Here is a 19,375-nt window from a genome sequence, read left to right on the forward strand (position 1 = left end):
AATTGAAAAGTAGTTTGTGTCCTAGGTTTTTTTTTTTTTTTTTTTTTTTTTTTAATTTCTTCTTCTAAATATTCCTAATTTGGACTAGTTTGCTAGTTGCCTCAATTCTGAGTCTATTTTACAGACTACAAAACTAAATCTCAGAAATTAAAATGTTTACTCCTAATCAATTGATGTGGTAGATCTAGGATTATAACTGTATGTTTTCTTAGATTGAGCTACTTTGAGGAATCCTTTTGAAAGGCAACATGAAAAATTTTTAACAGACACTAACACTGGAGGTTTCCACTAAGGATATGACAATTGAAACCAAGAAATTAATATAGTGATATTAAAGTGAAAGGAGTACATATTAACAGCAACAAGAAATAAAGTTATTGAGAGTAAGTACTATCACTGGGCTAGGAAAAACAGCCAATGTCATAGGCTAGTTCTAGTTAACATGCAAGCTGTTTTGTGCTGATTATTTTTTCCCTCACAACAAATTCTCTTGATGGAAGGTTTCTGAGGTTAAAAAGACTAGAGAACATAATAGATGGAAGCACAGGCACATAATGAGAGGAAATTTAGAGACAGTGAATTAACAATGCTTGAGAGGGATAAAGTCAAGAATAGGTGTGGAAAGATAAGGGAAATGAGACAAATCAGGAAAATGGTAAATTTTGGGAGAAGCTCAAATTTGTATTTTTCAAAGTTTGAAGAGCCTTAATTAGGAGGGAAAGAAATAAGGTTGAGGAAGACTCAGTAAAAGGAATTTAGAGGAAAGCATAAAGGAGAGACAACACTAGAAAAGAGTGAAAAGAAAGTTAACAAAAAATGTCATTTTAAAGAATCATAGCAAACAACCAAAATGTGTAATAAATAAGAATGATTATAATAGCTTGTAACAATAAGCATTATTAAAATAAATAATTGTTAAGAATTAATTATGAAAAATTATTAAGAATATAATTATTAAGAATTATAAGAATCACTAAAAAAACAGAAAAATTGATTATAAAATGTAAGAAATAGAAGATTTCTACAAAAAATTAGACTGAAAAGTTCATTAGGACATATGGTAGCTCAAGTATAAGGCCTGTGATCAATACAAAGACCACTTATAATTCCAGAGGTACAATGATGAAATTTTCTGAAGGTTTCTCAGGGTGAATCAATCAGTCAATAAACAAATATCTCGTGAAGAAGGTAATGTTATTATCCCTATTTCATAAATGAGAAAACTAAGTCTGAGAGGTTCAGGATTTGAGATAGAATTTCAACTCAGGTCCTCTTGACTCCAAATTCTATACTCTGGGCAACCTAATTGGCAGGATTCACAAAGAAACATCTTAAAGGAGGTTCAACTTGAGTTGTCTTGAAGAGGAGGTTAGAGTTCTAAGAAGCAGCATAAGATAGTAGAATCCTATTCAGAGGTAAAGAGAAAGGAAATGGAATTTAATGGATGGGTATCAGTAAATTATTTTGGGTGGAAAATAGAGTATGTAGGAGGTAGGGAGTATATAGTCATTTTCATTCAGTTATTTCTGATTCTTTGTAATCTCATTTGGTGTTTTCTTGGCAAAAGTACTGGAGTGGTTTGCCATTTCCTTCCCTAGCTCATTTTACAAATGAGGGAACTGAGGCAAACAGGGTTAAGTGACTTGCCCAGGGTCATACAGTTAGTACGTGTCTGAGGCTAGATTTGAACTCAGGTTTACTTGATTGCAGGCCTGGTCTTCTGTCCACTGGGCCACCTTTGTAAAAAGTAGTAGTAATCTGAAGTTAGCTAGAAAGACTGGTTGGAGCTAGAATGTAAATAAAAGATTTTAAATGCCAAAAAGCAAGATATTTTCTCCTAGAGGCAATAGGGAGCCAGTATTGCTTCTTGAGAAGAAGAAATATGGGTACTTTTTAGTTTTAGAAATATTACTTTAATGGCTGTGCATAAAAACAAGAATGAGTTTTTGGAACAAGTGAGCAAATTAGCCTTATATGGAGTATAATTCCTGAATGGGGGTTATACTACAGAATAGTGGGATATAATTTTGTGTGTGTGAGGAAAAGTGGTTAAGTGACTTTCCTATGTCACATAGCTAGTAAGTGTGTTAAAAATCTGAGACTGAATTTGAACTAAGGTCCTCCTGACTTCAGGGTTGGGGCTCTATCCACTGCATCTAGTTGCCCCTGGGATATAAATTTGTAAAGAAAGGTTTGATCCAGATTCTGGAGGGTCTTGGGTATCAAATTTAGGGGTTTGCTCTAGACTTTATTCTGAAAGCAAAGGAATTCACAAGAGTCATACTTGCGGAGCAGAGGAGTGACATAGCAAAAAGCGTGGGATTTTAGGAAAATTAATCTCAGGAGGAGGAAGGTCTAGTACATAGCATACTGTGTAAGCCCTTAATAAATTCTTCTGGGCTGACTTGGTGAGTTGTGAGAGCTTGGATTGGGATACTGGAGAGTGGGGGTGGCAATGGGACTATAAAGTAAGATTCCATTGTAAAAGTTATTATGAAGGAAGAGTTCAAAGGATTTGATGACTGACTATTCACTGGAGAATGAGGAAAAGAAGAAGTCAAAAATGAATCAAAGCTTTTTGAGCCCAGCTGTCTGATAAAAGGCAGGACCACTAAAATTTTCCTACTATTCAGTATCCCCTTTTTTTTTTGCGAGGAGAAAAAAGAAAAGCTCACTGTTTTTTCTCTTCCTGTGTAGTTTGGCTCATTTTTCTCCATATCTTTGTGGATGGAGACATTTTGAGACACTTAAAGCTTTTATATTAATTTGAATTTGAGTGGTTTAAAACTACTGCAGCAGTAGGAGTACATATGTATCCTGAGCCATGAGGCTCTTCATAGCCTCTGTCAAATAATAATAGTGTTTTTCTTGTAGTGCACAGATTCAGAATGCATTATTTCCTCTCCCCCTTCCTTAATTGCTTCATGTTCTCTTTTGAAAATGAATTGCAATGAGGGAGGCCTGTGATTGGCCCAGGATTTCTCAAACTGTGCTTAGATGAGATCAAGCCCACTTGGGTCTTAATTCATCAGCCAAATTATTCTCTCTAATATCAGTCACTATGTCATAAAGAGGAGGGGGAGGGAGAAAACTTTTTTTAACTGTAATTTACCTTTCATTTCCATTTGGGGTTATAATTTAAAAGAGAATGAAAGGGATTTTTAAAATATAATCAGCCACATTTCCCATGCTAATTTCAGTCGGTTAGAATTCTATTGAAATGTCCTCTAATCTCCAATTTGCCTAGTCATAGCATTCATTTCTTACCTCTGTGACAGATTTTTGGTTCTTTTTCCTTGAGAAAGGTAAGCCAGTTCAGTTGGTCTATTGTTAGGCTGAGAATGGAAAGAAGGCTGTAAAGTGGCAGGTCAGATTGGTGAGTTGGTCTAGTTAGGAAAAAATCATTCCCAAGAGTTGCTGGGAGTTTGAATTTCAGGATGGATGTGCACAAAAGAAAACAGAAGAGATTTACTAGAATTAATATAAATTCATAGCCACCTTTAGAGATGATTGAAAGAGGAAGAGAAACGAAGCATTGGAAGACATGGGAAGGAAAGAATCAAATTGAGAGTAAAGAAAAAAAAAGAGATATTAAACTGGGGGAAAAAAGAATTTCAGAAATAAGTTAAGAATGAAGTGGTTCAGATTGAGGAACTCCTATGGAATAAAAAGATGGCCTAACATGACAATAAGAAAAATTTCTTAATTAGATCTGAGAAGGGACAGTGTGGTTGCTCAGTTATTATATCTGCAAAGTCAATAATCCAAGTGATACAGTGGATAGAGAAGGTGGTCTTGGAGTCAGAAAGGTTCCAACTCACCAGGCTTCTTTAATTGAATTTAATATTGAATTTTAATTGAAGTAAAAGCAGCATAAGGATTGTAGATAGAAGGACAGTCTTGAATATGGAAAGATTGGGTTCAAGTCTTGTCTTTGTCTCATCCTGATTGTATGTTCTTGGTCAAGTGACAAACTTTCAGTGCCCAAGCAACTTTCTAAGAGTAGAAAGTGCCAGTCTGCATTGGCCAAAGAATTTCCTTTTTAGGTGTTCAAAACACTAGTGAAAGCAAAGGTCTAGTCAGGAAAAAAAAAAAAAAACTATAATGCTTGCTTTTATTAAAAAAAATTCTTACAGATGCCAGGATTAATATAAACCCACAAGAGTGAAGTGACTTTTAATTATCATAGCGAAGGTTCTCGTTCTAATGTTTATTCTTGTCTTTACTTCATAATTAACTGTGAGAGACAAGACAGCAGAGGAAACATCAGTGACTCTAAGGGGCACTTTGGATTTTCCAAGACAATAGGTCAAAAGAAAGAAGGGTTTGGAGATCAGAGAGAAGTAGGGGGGAAAAAGATAATTAAAGGAGCCTACCTGCTGTCTTCCTCTCTGATACCTAGAAAACTTTGGGCATGGTAAATTGGGGTTCTCCCTTAAGTCTTTATACTGCTTCAGATTCTGAAATTCCAATATGCCAGAGTCATTGCAAGAGATGACCCTCAAACTTTATCTCAGGCTACTTAGAATTACCTTCTTTATGAGAGGCAGAAGCCAGGAAGGAAATTCTTACTTTTTTTTTTTTTTTTATTATTAGTGGATAGATATCATTTAAATGTATTTCTGGGCAATTTAAAGGTGGTTGATAGGAAAGGGAAGTATAAATATTCTCTGCCTGTTGTAATAATCTTGTTAACCTCACAGTATCATTTAAATGGGGCATAACAGCAGTTGGAGCACCAGATCTGGAGTCTGGAGGACCTAAACTCAAATCCAGTCCCAGACACTAGTTGTGTGATCCAGAACAAGTGACTTAATTTTTTTAGCCTCAGTTCCTCATCTATAAAAGGAGCTGGAGAAAGATGGCAAACCACTTCACTATCTTTGCCAAAAAATTCCAAATGGGGACACAAAGTATTGGATAATACTGAAATGACTCAACAACAATAATTTAAATATTGCTAGGGAACGGGTATGTAAATGAGGAAATAAAGCTAATTAATTTGAATAGGAACAATTGAGTGGAGTTCAAGACCCTGGCAAATTATGCCATGTATCTTTTCATCCTTTCTCCCAATTCCTCCACATCTTTTAAACAATGAAATAGGTTTAAAATGAATATCAGGATCACTGATAGGGGCAGGAAAAGAAGTCATAACAGCTGCCTGAAAGCAGAGTATCTGTGTACTAGAATGTAAGTTTCTTAGGACAAGGAATATGTGTTATTCTCCAGAAGGTAACATAATTATACATGCAATGCTCAATAAGGTGTCTTGAAGGAGTTAAGTGAATGAATGAATGATTATTGTTCCTTTTTGATGTCCCAGCTCTGCTGGCCAGCATCTGGTACCAAGGTCAACATGTCAGGTTCAATCCCAGTCTTTATGATCAGAGACTGTATCCTTTCTGTTATTCCTTAAAATAAAATCATATGATAACCCATCATTTCAGTCTTAGAACTATTAAAAAAAAACTGAAGGTTTTGTAATGTTTATTGAGTAAGCCTAGATTTAAGTAGAAATCATAGATAAATGACTTAATTATTTCATAGTCTCATCACTGGACATATACATCAAGGAAGTGAAAGGCAGAAACAAATTCCAAATACTTCTTGGTGGAAGCAAAGGACCAGGTACAAAGTGAATGCCCCTTGATAGGGAAGGAATGAAGAAGCGATGGTATAAGACTGTAAGAGTAGGGAAAGAACAAATATTTAGTAAGCACCTACTATGTTCCAGGCACTGTGCTAAGCACTTTACAAATATTATCTCATTTGATCTTCACAACAGGTGGAAATATTGTCATCATTTTTGTAGTTGAGGAAACTATGGCAGATAGCAATTATGTGCCTTACTCAGGGTTATACACCTAGTAAGTATCTGAGGGTGAATTTGAGCTCATCTCCCACCTCAACTTAGCATTTTATTCTATGTGACACCAAGCGCACCACAAGAGTGAAGTGACTTTTAATTATCATAGGGAAGGTTCTCATTCTAATGTTTATTCTTGTCTTTACTTCATAATTAACTGTGAGAGACAAGACAGCAGAGGAAACATCAGTGACTCTAAGGAGTACTTTGGATTTTCCAAGGCAATAGGTCAAAAGAAAGAAAGGTTTGGAGATCAGAGAGAAGTAGGGGGAAAAAAAGATAATTTTTTCCTATAAAATTAATCAGTAAGAAATGAAGAATATGAGGCATTTCATGAAAAAATTTATATAAACTAATGCAAGACAAAACAAGCAGAACCAACATAACTATGCATAAAATGATTACAAAAATATAAATGAAAGGATCAGCAAATTGAAAACAACTTACATCTTAGACAACAGAAAATGAAACGTATCTCCCTTCTTCTGGAAATGAGATTCATTATCATTTAACCCTACAAGACTATATTTTATATATTAGATATATCTACATTGTCCATGTGATTTATTATTTTTGTCATAAAGCAAAATTCATTCTGAGAGAAGAGGAATTAAAATAATTGAGGTGTAATGATAGAAATATAACATTTAAAAAAGACCAATCCACCTAGATACACTCCAAATGAACAAAGGAACTAAATTAAAGGATTGAGAATAAGCTACCATATGTGAAAAGTCTAACTTTAGCACTGACCATAAATTAGAAAATCATGGCTGAATTTTCTAGGCTTCAGTAGCATACTCTATGCAAGGTCTCCTTACATTTTTCCGTTTACTATCCCTTTTCACTTGAGAAAACCCTGGATAGAAAAACATAAAAAATAAGTAGACAAATCAAACATTTACTGATAAGAAATCAATTTCCCAACCCCCACTTTCAGTTATGAGACCCCAAAAGAGGTCACAAACCACATTTTAAGAAATTGGCAAGTGTTATATGTTAAAAGGAGTGTAGACATGCTGTAAATATTGATGTTATAGAAAATTAATCATGATTTTTTCCTTTTATGAAGAAGTCATTAGAGATTTTCTCTGCTTTGGATTTTTTTTTTTTTTTGTTATTGTTCATTGATGATTTCTGTTTAAACACATTGGGAATGATTATTTCTCATGAATCAAATGGACATTAAAATCTTACAAACTCCTGCCTTTTAACCCAGTAATGTAGTTTGTATGATTTTTTTTTCCAGTCCCATTCTCACTCTGTGTTTTTACTTTGATTCATTTTAGGAAGCAAAATGTGCATATACCCTCTTTGTTGTGGCCATTTTTTGGATCACTGAAGCTTTACCTCTGTCTATAACAGCTTTGCTGCCTGGTTTCATGTTCCCCTTGTTTGGAATCTTGCCTTCTAAGCAGGTAAGTTCTCTCACAAACCCACCCTCCCCACCCTCAATTATATTGTTCTTCATGTGTTCTCTGTTCAATAATTATAGAATGTCAGCCAGAAGGGACCATAGATTCATTGTCTCTATCTATTGTAAAAAATTGGGATTGCACAGGCTTTCACAGAAGAGTCATAGTGGCTTTTATCACAAGCCTATATTTACTCACATTTGGTAAGTCATAAATAAGGAAAATCCTGAGGATGGGTCACAGGACTGGAAGCATAATCAGCATCAAGTTCAATCAAGGGTAAATGAGACTGATGAGGGAGGGAGATGAAGGAAGCATTTTGGGATATAAGCAGGGATGTTGCCAGAACCTCTGGCTATGGCAGGAGGAAGAAGAGGTATCAACAGTGGTCCTGAGAGAGAGACTCTCCCCTGGGCTTCGCACAGTTAGTACAAATCTCCTTTAAATTTGGTAGATGATCAAACTGTGCATACCCTTTGATCCAGCAATGTTACTTCTGGGCTTATACCCCAAAGAGATACTAAAGAAGAGAAAGGGACCTGTATGTGCACAAATGTTTGTGGCAGCCCTGTTTGTAGTAGCCAGAAACTGGAAACTGAGTGGATGCCCATCAATAGGAGAATGGCTGAATAAATTGTGGTTTATGAATATTATGGAATATTATTGTTCTATAAGAAATAATCAACAGGAAGATTTCAGAAAGGCCTGGAGAGACATACACGAACTGATGCTGAGTGAAATGAGCAGGACCAGAAGATCATTATTTACTTCAACAACAATACTATATGATGATCAATTCTGATGGACGCGGCCCTCTTCAACAATGAGATGAACCAAATCAGTTCCAATAGAGCAGTAATGAACTGGACCAGCTACACCCAGCGAAAGAACTCTGGGAGATGACTATGAACCATTACATAGAATTCCCAATCCTGCTATTTTTTTCCTCCTGCATTTTTGATTTCCTTCACAGGCTAATTGTATACTATTTCAGAGTTCGATTCTTTTTGTACAGCAAAATAACTTTTTGGACATGGATACTTATATTGTATTTAATTTATACTTTAACATATTTAACATGTATTGGTTAACCTGCCATTGTTAGGAAGGGGTGGGGAGAAGGAAGGAAAAATTGGAACAAAAGGTTTGGCAATTGTCAATGCTGTAAAATTATTCATGCATATAACTTGTAAATAAAAAGCTATAATTAAAAAAAAATAAGTTTGGTAGATGATGTCTGGGTTATTTCCTTCACACATTTATAGACCCTCAGGCCAACAGAATTAGGTTTTTTTTGTTTTTGTTTTGTTTGTTAGTTTTTATTGAACCATAGGATCTTATTCAGGTTTGTCATACTGAATTTCCAGCTTTAATGTTATAATAAGTAGAAACCAAAAATTGATTACTAATTTCCGATTGATTATGACAATGGACTAAAAATTTCCAGCATGGTATTTTTAGATATGGAGAATCCTGGAAAGGGAAATGTTTTAGTGCTTTTGGGGTACCTTCATCTACTTTGGAAATCTCACTGAAGTGGGTGTTGGGATTGGACTACCAATACTCAATGAGTCCAACTCACTCCTTCTACAAGGGATTGAGTTCTGGAAAAGTAAAATGACTGCCAGGTAATCCACAGCTAAAAAATGGCAGTGCTGTGACTGGAACTGACATTTCCTCCTTTTCTATCCATTGCTCTTTCGATCATCTTCTTCCTCGGCTAGTTGCTAGTATTTGTAAGATAGAATGATGGAGTTAAAAAGAAATTAGAATTGAATTAGAAACCAACTCTTGCAAGTCTCAATCTTACACAGTTACTAGCAAATCATGTCACCTCTTGGAACCGCAATTTCTTCATCCTTGAAATGGGGATAGTAGCACATTTGTTTTATTTGCCTTCTAGGATTGCTGTGGAAAAAGCAATTTATAACATGTACCCAAATGTGTACGTATGTATGTGTGTGTATGAATATAAGTTATATTATTATAAAATATAAGTAGCTATATAAATGTAAGGCTATTATGTGGTATATTGAATAGATAGCTAGTCTTAGAACCAGGAAAACTTAGTTTAACTTTTGACAATTACTGACTGGATAATTCTGGGCAAGTTATTTAACCTCTGAGTAGTCTAGCCAACTCTCCAAGACTATAATTTGCACATAAGTTTCCAGCCTTCTTTGGTAGGTGGAGTTTCCTATAGTAATAAAAAAGTCCCATCTATCCACCATTTGTTGTTGTTACTTTTAGCCATGTATGATTCTTTGTGACCCATTTGGGATTTGTTTTTTTGTTTTGTTTTGTTTTGTTTTTTTTTTTGGCAAAAATATGGAGCAGTTTGCTATTTTCTTCTTTAGCTTATTTTACAGATAAGGAAACTAAGACAGAGTTAAGTGATTTGCCCAAGTTCATATACTTAATAAGTTTCTGAGGCCAGAGTTAAACTCAGGAAGAGTCTTCTAGCTTCCACCCATGGCCCTTTATCCACTAGGCTACCAAACTCCCCTATTTTATGATTATGTAATAGCATTGAAAAGCTTCCCTTATGAGTGCTCAAACCACCCTATCTACTCCCCGCAGCTTCACATGCTGCTATTAGATTCATTCCTTTAAAACAAAAAAGGGTGGATTGTACCTCTATAGCCACCTTAGTCAGCAAGGGGAAATGTGAGTCATACACTTATTTGCTGATTGACATTAGTTACCTGTCACTCCCAACAAAGCTACTAAAAGGTACAACCCCTTCTTGCATTTTGAACAAACCATTGCTATTAAACTTTTCTCCCTTACATAGTGTTGGAAAGACATTTTTTTCTAAATGAAGAAAAACCTTCCCCATTTTCTTCCCCAGAAACCTGCCATTTCACAAGATAAAGGCAAATTAAGTTTCACATGTATTTCTATTTTGTTCTTGCTGAGAGGAGTTTATTCATGCTGAGAGGTGTACAATTTAAGGTACCCGTCTGAAGAAAATGGATTCAGTCTCCCATTAAAAGCATAAAATCCGTTGGTACCAGTATATATCTGTCTCCTTGCAGTCTCTGAGAGTCAACCAGGCCATGACAGCTGTCTAAACAGTGCAGCTATAGCAGGCAAGGAAGAGAGTACTCAAAGTTCAAGATGATAGTTGCTGAAATTCATTACCTTTGGAGTTCTGTCTGAACTCAGGATTGCAATCTGCAGACTCTCATCTCTTCTCCAGTATATCTGGATTTTTTTTTCTTTTGTAACAAACCCTCTCACATAGGACTGAATGCATGTGTCTTGTGGGATGGGTCAGGGAGGGATACTTCTTTTAGTACCTTCAGCTTTATTATATGTGAGTATTTTATTTCCTGTACCTATCCCTTTATCTAATCTCTTCTATCCTGGAATCCTCCCATTCCTAGTGGGAGGAAAGGGTAAGGGAGAATTCCAGGAAGCAGGGGGAAAGTACCTTGTTAGTTTTTCTTTTTTTCCTCTTTTCTTTAATCGTTACTTTGAAAAGAAATACAGGATCTATTATTCAAGATATTTCTCTAGGACCTCAAATTGATATATAACTACAGATAGATGGAATTTATACAGAACCAAAGGTCATTACGACTGGATTTGAACTCAAGTTTTTCCTGACTTTCCTGACAATCTTCTGCAACACATAGTTGTAAGATGCTCTGCTATGATTTTTTCCAAATATAATTGATCTTACCCTCCATTTCCTATTTGTCTATAGCCTCATTCCTAACTGTATATATTGATAAAACTAACTTAAGATTCCTCATTTCATTGAACATTATAATCTCTATAATAACTTTTGTCATCCATTTCAGTTGGTTAGTATTGCCTGTGCTCTTAATGAAGTCCTTTAGTATTCTTACATGGGTAGCCTTGGCTAAACAATTGTAGACAGTATTCAGAAGATTTTATAATCTTGCCACACTCATAATAAACAATGCCATCTGCAGGTGGAAACATCTGTTAAATCTTTTCATCTATAAAGAATTCCCTCTTCTTTCTGGATATTATGCAGAAGCATCTTTAGTAAACATGTATCTCCCTGTTTTATTCTTTGCTTGATGTTAGTATTAATGAGAAAGTAATTTTTGGGACTCCGTTTGTTGCAAATTTTTGTATGATGCTAACATATGAATGTGACTGTACTTTAATTGAAGAGAATCTCTAAGGCTGATTTTTTTCTTTAATAAATTAAATTCTTTTTAAAAAATCAGTTTACAATAAATACTTGGGGACCTTATATTCCCTACAAAGTATTTCTTGGTCAATTTTAAGTGAGAGGATCTAATCCACTGTGGGAAATAATCTATGAATGATTATGTTTCCTTCTTATATTTTATAAATTATGGGTATCTTCAATGCATGAATTGAATAATAAAGATTTTATAGCTTTTAGATACGATCTTAATTGGTGATATTTCTCTAATACATATGTCTTCTATATATATATTTGTCTAGGGTCAGCTGATTTTTCTGACTTCATCTTTGTCAAATATTATTGTCACATCCTTAAATAACACTTTAGATGATGATAATATGATAGAGTCCAAATTCATTGGTTCCACCAGTTTCACCTATGAGAAAGAAGTGTCACAGAAATACCATCAGAACTATTCATTATCCTACCTCCAGGTTCATCTACATTATCTCTTAGGATGATCTGTCTTACTCATACCTCACGCCAAGCTTTCTGAACTGCTTTTTGCCAATTTGTTAAGGAAAACTAATATTAATTTTCTCTTCTACAATATTTTGCCAATAAGTTTTTATACAAATTGATGTATTTTTTGTTATTTCTTTCCACATGACAAACAGATCAAGTATTTGCTGATTGCAGGAGTTTCTTAAATCTTTGTGCCTCCATAGTATGGCTGATCTTATGTATTATTTAAAATTTTCCAAAATAATGGTGATAGTACAATTAGTGGCTTTTTTTGTCAGTTTCCCACTTTTGGCATTGACATTGCCTTTAAAAAGGCTAGTTTGCAACTATTAAAATTACATGCAGTGTAATCATTCTTTTAAAAATTTGATATTGATTTTGACCTTGTTCTAATTCAATAATGTTATTATTATACCTAGATACTTATGAAATTACTCCCATATTGATAATTAGTATTTTCTTAACTTTTAAAATTGAGTCAATTTCATCTTTGGGGAGGTAGGTTAATGTCCAATGCTAACCATGACCATATCTTTTCCTAAATTATTTATAATGTACAGGCATGTACAAGGGCTTAATATATAGTTATATCTTCCAAAATACTATTTTTTTTTTAAATATCCATTTTTGATTTAAATTCACCAAGAATAAGGTCATATTTTGACTCAGGTCAAAGGATAAACTTTAATTTTAAAATAATTCTACTGATAGCTTTTGCCTTTGTATCACCTATATTTCCAAAGTATTCCTTCTTTCCATTGTTCCTGAAGAAACATCTCATCATAAAGAATAAGAAAAGAAAATGCCTCTCTCCCTTTATTCCCTCCCCACCACCTCCTCAAAACCAATCAACTTATCAAAAAGGCTGACATCTGAAGTGTTTTACACTTAAACTCTCTCCTTTTTCTTCTCCTACCCCACAAAAGGAGATCTTTTCATATCTTTCTAGGACCACCAAGCTTGGTCATCATAATTACGTGGCAATTATTTCAATTGTTTTGTTGTTCTTTCCATTTGACATTTGTTTTCTTGGTGGTGCTTCCTTTAGATATGTTCTTATATCTTTCATGCTTTTTCATAGTAATCATTTTTGTCAATTTTTATAGTATAGTAATATTCTATTACAAAATTCAAGAGCTACAATTAGTAGTCATTCCCCCATCAATAAAGCATCTACTTTTTAACATATGGAAATATAGCTACTATAAACATTTTGGTGTATACAGAAACTTTTTATTTCATTATTAATCTCCTTGGAGTATATACCTGGTAGCAGAATCTATTCATCAAATGCTGTGGACATTTTCATAGTAGCAGCTAGCATTTGTGTGTGTAAGTGTATATATTACTTTAAGGCTTACAAAATCTTATAAAACTTCATTATCTCATTAAATCTTCACAACAACCCAGTAAAATAGAACATTCTAAATTCAGAGTTGATTCTTAAGTTCAAAGGAATGCTCTACTTTTACATTGTCTACAAAAGACATTTATATTTAAGTTGCATTTATCATGTAAATCATGAATATGAGGGAAGATGTTTTAAATATGCCATGAGAAGATAGAGAAGATATTACTTGATGCCTTTGGACATACAATCTATCTCTTTCACTCCTTTTTTATCTCTTTTTTAGGAGAGAGAATTTATGATCCTTCAATTTTATTGTTATTGTTGAGTTGTTTTGGTTGTGTTCAATTCTTGTGAACTCATTTGAGATTTTTCTTGGCAAAGATACTGAAATGGTTTGTCATTTTCTTCCCCAGCTCGTTTTTAGATGAGAAACTGAGATAATTGGTGTTTAGTGGCTTACCCAGCCAGTGTCATACAGCTAGTAAGGTCTCTTGACTCCAGGGCCAGTACTTTATCCTCTATATCACCTGGAGACCCATCCTTCAATTTACTTGTGTTTTATGGGGTTTATTTTTATAAAGAGAATATTCATAGAAGTGATTTAGTTTCTTCAGGTATATTATATTCAGTGGTTATTTGGACAAAGACTTCACATTTAGATTACTTATAATTAAATGGTGATTCTTAGTACTTTCAGTTTCTTTTTCTGCCAGTGCACTAAAGAAGGGGGGCCACTCAGTATTGAGGGAAATTTTGTACTTTTATTCATTTCATGGGTCACTGGGACCAAAGTCCATTTTCTAGCAGCCTACTTTTTTGGTTCTTTTAGAATTATATTGAAATCTTGCCAATTTAATTTGAGAATTTGAGAGTCACAGAGTTTATGTTTCATTGGCTTAAATTTTAAATGCAGAGTCATTTTTCTATCATGATATAATTATAATTTGCTTTTATAAGTGATTTAGTCTTTTAAAACTTTTTTTTTGGTACATAATATCATATATCTGAATGATTAAAATGTATTGATGAAGAACTTTTGTGGAGGCAGTCTTAAAACAGAGTATTTCATTAGAAATTTTATTTGGCATATTAAGTTTTCATTGGTCATATTTATCAATGCATTTAGTGTTCCTAACCTGGGATTCACAGATTTCGGGGGGGTTTATGAGGTTGGATGAAAAAAAAAATCTTAATTTTCATCAACTTTGGTTTTCTCTATAATCTATGTTTTATTTTATTCATTTATACATTATCATCAGGTTAAACAATTAGCTTAACTAATCTGTCAAAAAGATGCATGATGCATTAAAAAAGGTTAAAAGATGCAGATTTAAGCCATCATATAAATTTGAAAGAGAACACGATCTTTTTTTTTTTACTGCTTGTATTTTTCAGAATATTATCTTCTTTTACTTTTACTTTTAAGCTAAGAAAATAAATGAATCTGCCTATGGGTAATTTTATTTCATAGATTCAGGATGCAATGAAAATCATATGATAAGAGATGAAATGGAAGGTGGAAGAAATTAAATTTCTCCATTATCACTGGCACCTGATTCTTGTTAAGATCTTGGGCTATAGGCCAAAGCTTATTTGCATGGTTTAATTATCTAAAGAAATTAGTAGCAGGGCTTTTAACAGACCAAATATTTGTTTTGTAGCTAGCTATTTTCTTGAGATATAATTATAACTTGCATTTCTATGGTGCTTTAGACTTTTCAAAAGTTTTTTTTTTTTTTTTTTTTTTTAATAATATCAGTGTGATCCTGACAATGGTGAAGGAAGTCAGACAGGGCCAATTCTTGAAAAAAAAATTGTGAGGTAGACATAATGTTTGATGTCATCTCATTTATCATCTTTTCCCTCCTGAAATCTCACACAAATCTAACCTTTCCCAAAATATCAGTTCTTCCCCTGCTTTCTATCTGACGCTCATTTTGTTGAAACTCTTATTCTGAACTGGCTGCTGCCTAATTTCAGATTTACATGCATCACCAGGTTTTGAGAGATGAAAGAGATCCAACAGATACCAATGTTTTTACATTTTTTTGGTCATGGAACCCTTGAGCAGTATGGGGAAACTTATGGACACCTTCTCAGAATGATGTTTTTTTTTTTTTTTTTAAATGAAATACATTGAATTACATAGAAAACCAATTATACTGAAATGTAGTTCTCAAAATATTGGAAAAAAGTTGGAATTTTCAATGTTAAGAAACTCTGATTCAAACTTCTCTTCCCATTTGTCTCCTATTTTACTGATAAGTAATCTGTTCTTGCTAAGGTGTTGGTTGATAAAAGCTTAAGGTATGATATTTATATTTTGATAGAGAATTCTAAAAGAAAAACAGCTTTCAAATGCTCAAAAAATTATCATCCTACTTCTAGTGGTATGATGAGGAATAAGAAAGATGTGGGAGAATGGCTATGTTGGGGATACTATCCCCTGCAGAGCATACTCACAAATCACATCTATAGGTTCTGCCCCTTTATACCTACTTATAAGTTTTGCTCTGATAGAAGGTGGTATAATATTATAGTTGGTATAATATTATAGTTTTGGAGCTTGAAGAGCTCCGAGAAAGCTCCATCAGTCAGTCAATAAGCATTTATTGAGTGCCTTCTTTCTGTTAATTTGAGTGCCCAAAGAAGTTCATCAGTGTAGTATATTAATTTCATGATGGCTTGCTTGCCTGGATTCTGGATCATGGACCATATTCTTGAGCTTTCCCAGTCACAATGGAGTGAAACAGGATTTGTGCTTGCTCCCATGTTTTTTAGCATGATGTTTTCAGACATATTGTAAAAAGCTTTCAATGAGTACAAATATGGCGTAAAAGTCAGCTACCATACTATGGTAAATTCTTCAAAATGAAAAGGCTACAAGCCAAAACTAAAGTAGAGGGAGCATTGGTACATGATTTTTTGTTTGCAGATGATTGTGCACTCAATGCAGCCTCCAAAGCTGAAATGCAACCAAGTATGGATCAATTCTCTGTTGCTTGTGCTAATTTTGACCTAACAATTAACGCCAAGAAAACACAGGTACTCCATCAGCCAGCACCACACTATCCATATATGGAATCATCACAGCAAATGGTGAAGCTGTGAGTAAGTTCATTTACCTTGGCAGTAAACTTTCCAAAGATATCCACATTGATGATGTGACTGACCCGTGGATTGCCAGAGCCAGCTCAGTGTTTGGGAGGCTCTGAAGGAAAGTGTGGGAAAGAAGAGATATTAGTTGATTGCCAAATTGAAGGACTACAGAGCCATTGTGCAAACTTCATGTTTGTATGGCTATGAAACCTGGACAGTCTACCAGCACCAAGCCAGGAAACTGAATCACTTCCACTTAAATTGTCTCAGGAAGATTCTGAAGATCACTTGGCAGGAGAAGACACCAGGAGAAGACAATTTTTTGAATTAAATTGCCAAACACTCAGACTCTGCTGCAGAGAGCACAACTCTGTTGGGATGACCACTCTGATCAAATGCAAAATATACACTTGCCAAAAAGATTATTTTATGGAGAACTTACATAGGGCAAGCTCTCACACAGTGCTCAGGAAAAGCAATACAAGAACACTCTCAAGGTCTCTCTTAAGAACTTTAGAACTGATTATATGACATGGGAGAGACTAGCCCGCATGCTATCCTCCTCAGAGAAAGTGATGGGCTCTGGGAGCAAAACCAAATTAATTAGCTCAGGAGAAATGGGGGATGCGCAAAGTTAGAATTTACCCAAATGTTCATAGAGACTATTTGTGTCGAGCACCCCAAGCACATATTGGTCTGGTCAGCCATAGTCAGACACACTAACTTAACTTTAACATAATGATGTCATTTTGGTCCCTTTGAGAATGATGGACAACAACCAACCAGCTTTGTATTAGACACTATGCTAAGGGCTGAGGATACAAATACTGTCCCTGCTCTCAAGGGATTCACAATATAATAAGAAAGACATGCAAATGTATTATATGTGTGTTCAAAAAGGTCATTGAAATAGGAAAGGCAATAAATTAAGGATAATTGATAAAAGCCGCTTGTAGAAAGTTGGATGTGAGATGTGACTTGTAGGAAGGCAGGAGGCAGAATTAAGTAAAAAGGGCATTCCAGGCACGGGGAAAGTCAGTGAAAATTCCAGAATTTAGAAATGGAGTACCTTGTTCAAAAAACAGCAGTACTATGCGTGGGTCACAGATTATAGGGGAAGTAGACATAAGTATAAAAAGAATGAAATGGTTAGTGGAGGAGATGTGGGAAAGATAAGAAAACTGAGGTTAAGTCACTTAACCAAAGTTACACAGCTAGTAGCGGAATTTGAACCCATAGTACTGTCTTCCAGTCACACTCTAGCTCTTTTACAGATTAGAAAACAGATGTGACTTGCCAAAAATCATACTAGTTGATAATAGAGGTAAGAGACACGTTTCTTAATTCCTGGTTTAAGAATTTCCTTTATAGCATATTGTCTCTTTGAACAAACTCAATATTTCAAAAAATTGAAAACATACCCATTCCATCTCAATATAATAAAGAGATTGTAATTGAAGGTCAAGGTGAAGAGCTGAGTTAAAGCTTTTTCTTATTGTATAATGTTATGACATTGGATCCTCGTGAGCATAGCAGTTTATCTAATTAAACAAAATTATTACAAAAAAGCCAAAAGAGAAAACAAAGCTCTCCAACAGTATACAAAACGGGATGCAAAACTCATTCTTGAACTAAGTTTTTTCAATACAGTTATTGTCAAAGAAAATGATAACACTAACAATAGACTTAATTGTAATTTCAGCTGGCATCTGCTTATTTCAATGATTTTCACTTACTGCTAATTGGAGTCATCTGTTTGGCAACATCAATAGAAAAATGGAATTTACATAAGAGAATAGCTTTAAGAATGGTGATGATGGTGGGTGTGAACCCTGCATGGTAAGTCCTTCATATGTTATTCTCAGGTCTATATTTTGAACAGAACATTTTGTACAAAACAAACAAGCCCATAAGTAATGTAAGCCAGAGAATTATTTGTTTCACAGTATAATTCCCAATCCTTTTTCTTTACCTCTGCTGAAATGAAAGTGATATTGAAGCATTTGAGCTAGAAGAGAGAGAACTTTTTCCCTTTCATTGCAGTTCTAATTATAGGGGAGTTAGAATAAATGCCCACCTTTGTCTCACCTTTCTCTCTCATTGAAAGCCAAAGCTGAGGAAAGCAATGAACCACAGCAGACAAAACTGATAGCCTTCAAATTTGTTCCCAAATAGAACTTGTTTATGGACTGGTTATACTGTCCTCATGGGAGGTATAATACTATTCTTGATCATCCTAAGTTAGGCTGTCATGACCTAAAGAAATAGAAGAGCTCAACTGTAATTGAATAAGTCTTAGGTCAAAATATCACTTTTTAAAGTCAGTAGATGAAAAGTTAAACACTTGATTAACCAGTTTCATCTGAAGAATGTGAATTAATAAATTTTTTTCTTTACCGAGTGAGCTAATTTTTCCCCCTTTTGTTGAATTAGCAAATTATAGACTAGCAATCCCCAGCCCTTCGTAAGGTCATGGTTACAAGGAAAACAGAGCTTCTAATCTCAAAGGTTTAGGAGGAATAGCTTTATGCTTCAAGACCTTCTTTAGCAGTCTTACTCTTTATTTGAATGTCATAAAATGGTATTGAATTTAATGCAAAAATCCATTTCATCTTAGGTACCTACTGGTGTGCTATCAATTATAAAGCAAAGTAACTTTCCTAAAAAACCTTTCAAAGGGGATCATTTGTGGTCACTATTCAAAGTAATATATATATATATATATATATATATATATATATATATATATATATATATATAGTTCAACTTTGTTCTCTAAAATTTTTTATTGTTTTTATTTTCAAATGGATTTTTTCCCCATCAAAAGGAAATATTCTTGAGGATTTTTTATGTTCCTATGGAAAAATGGCACTGATCCAAAGGACAGGTGAAATACCACTGAGAAAAAAAGAGCCAAATCATCAATATCTCTTCTTGTTTCACCATAATCTAGAGATATTTTAATTGATTGCCAGGGGGAGCCC

At 34.3% G+C, this 19,375-nt stretch overlaps 1 protein-coding gene across 1 annotated transcript in view; it reads left to right on the forward strand.

Moving 5' to 3' along the window:
* Nucleotides 1-19,375, forward strand: part of SLC13A1 (solute carrier family 13 member 1) — an 82,322-nt gene that overhangs the window by 20,303 nt on the left and 42,644 nt on the right. Inside the window, exons 2-3 of the mRNA XM_052001207.1 lie at nucleotides 7,159-7,287; nucleotides 18,094-18,230. Coding sequence (XP_051857167.1) covers nucleotides 7,159-7,287; nucleotides 18,094-18,230 — 266 coding nt within the window. The remainder of the gene's footprint in view (nucleotides 1-7,158; nucleotides 7,288-18,093; nucleotides 18,231-19,375) is intronic.

Source organism: Antechinus flavipes, chromosome 5 (assembly GCF_016432865.1).
Source record: "Antechinus flavipes isolate AdamAnt ecotype Samford, QLD, Australia chromosome 5, AdamAnt_v2, whole genome shotgun sequence".
In the NCBI taxonomy this organism is placed as follows: Eukaryota; Metazoa; Chordata; class Mammalia; order Dasyuromorphia; family Dasyuridae; genus Antechinus; species Antechinus flavipes.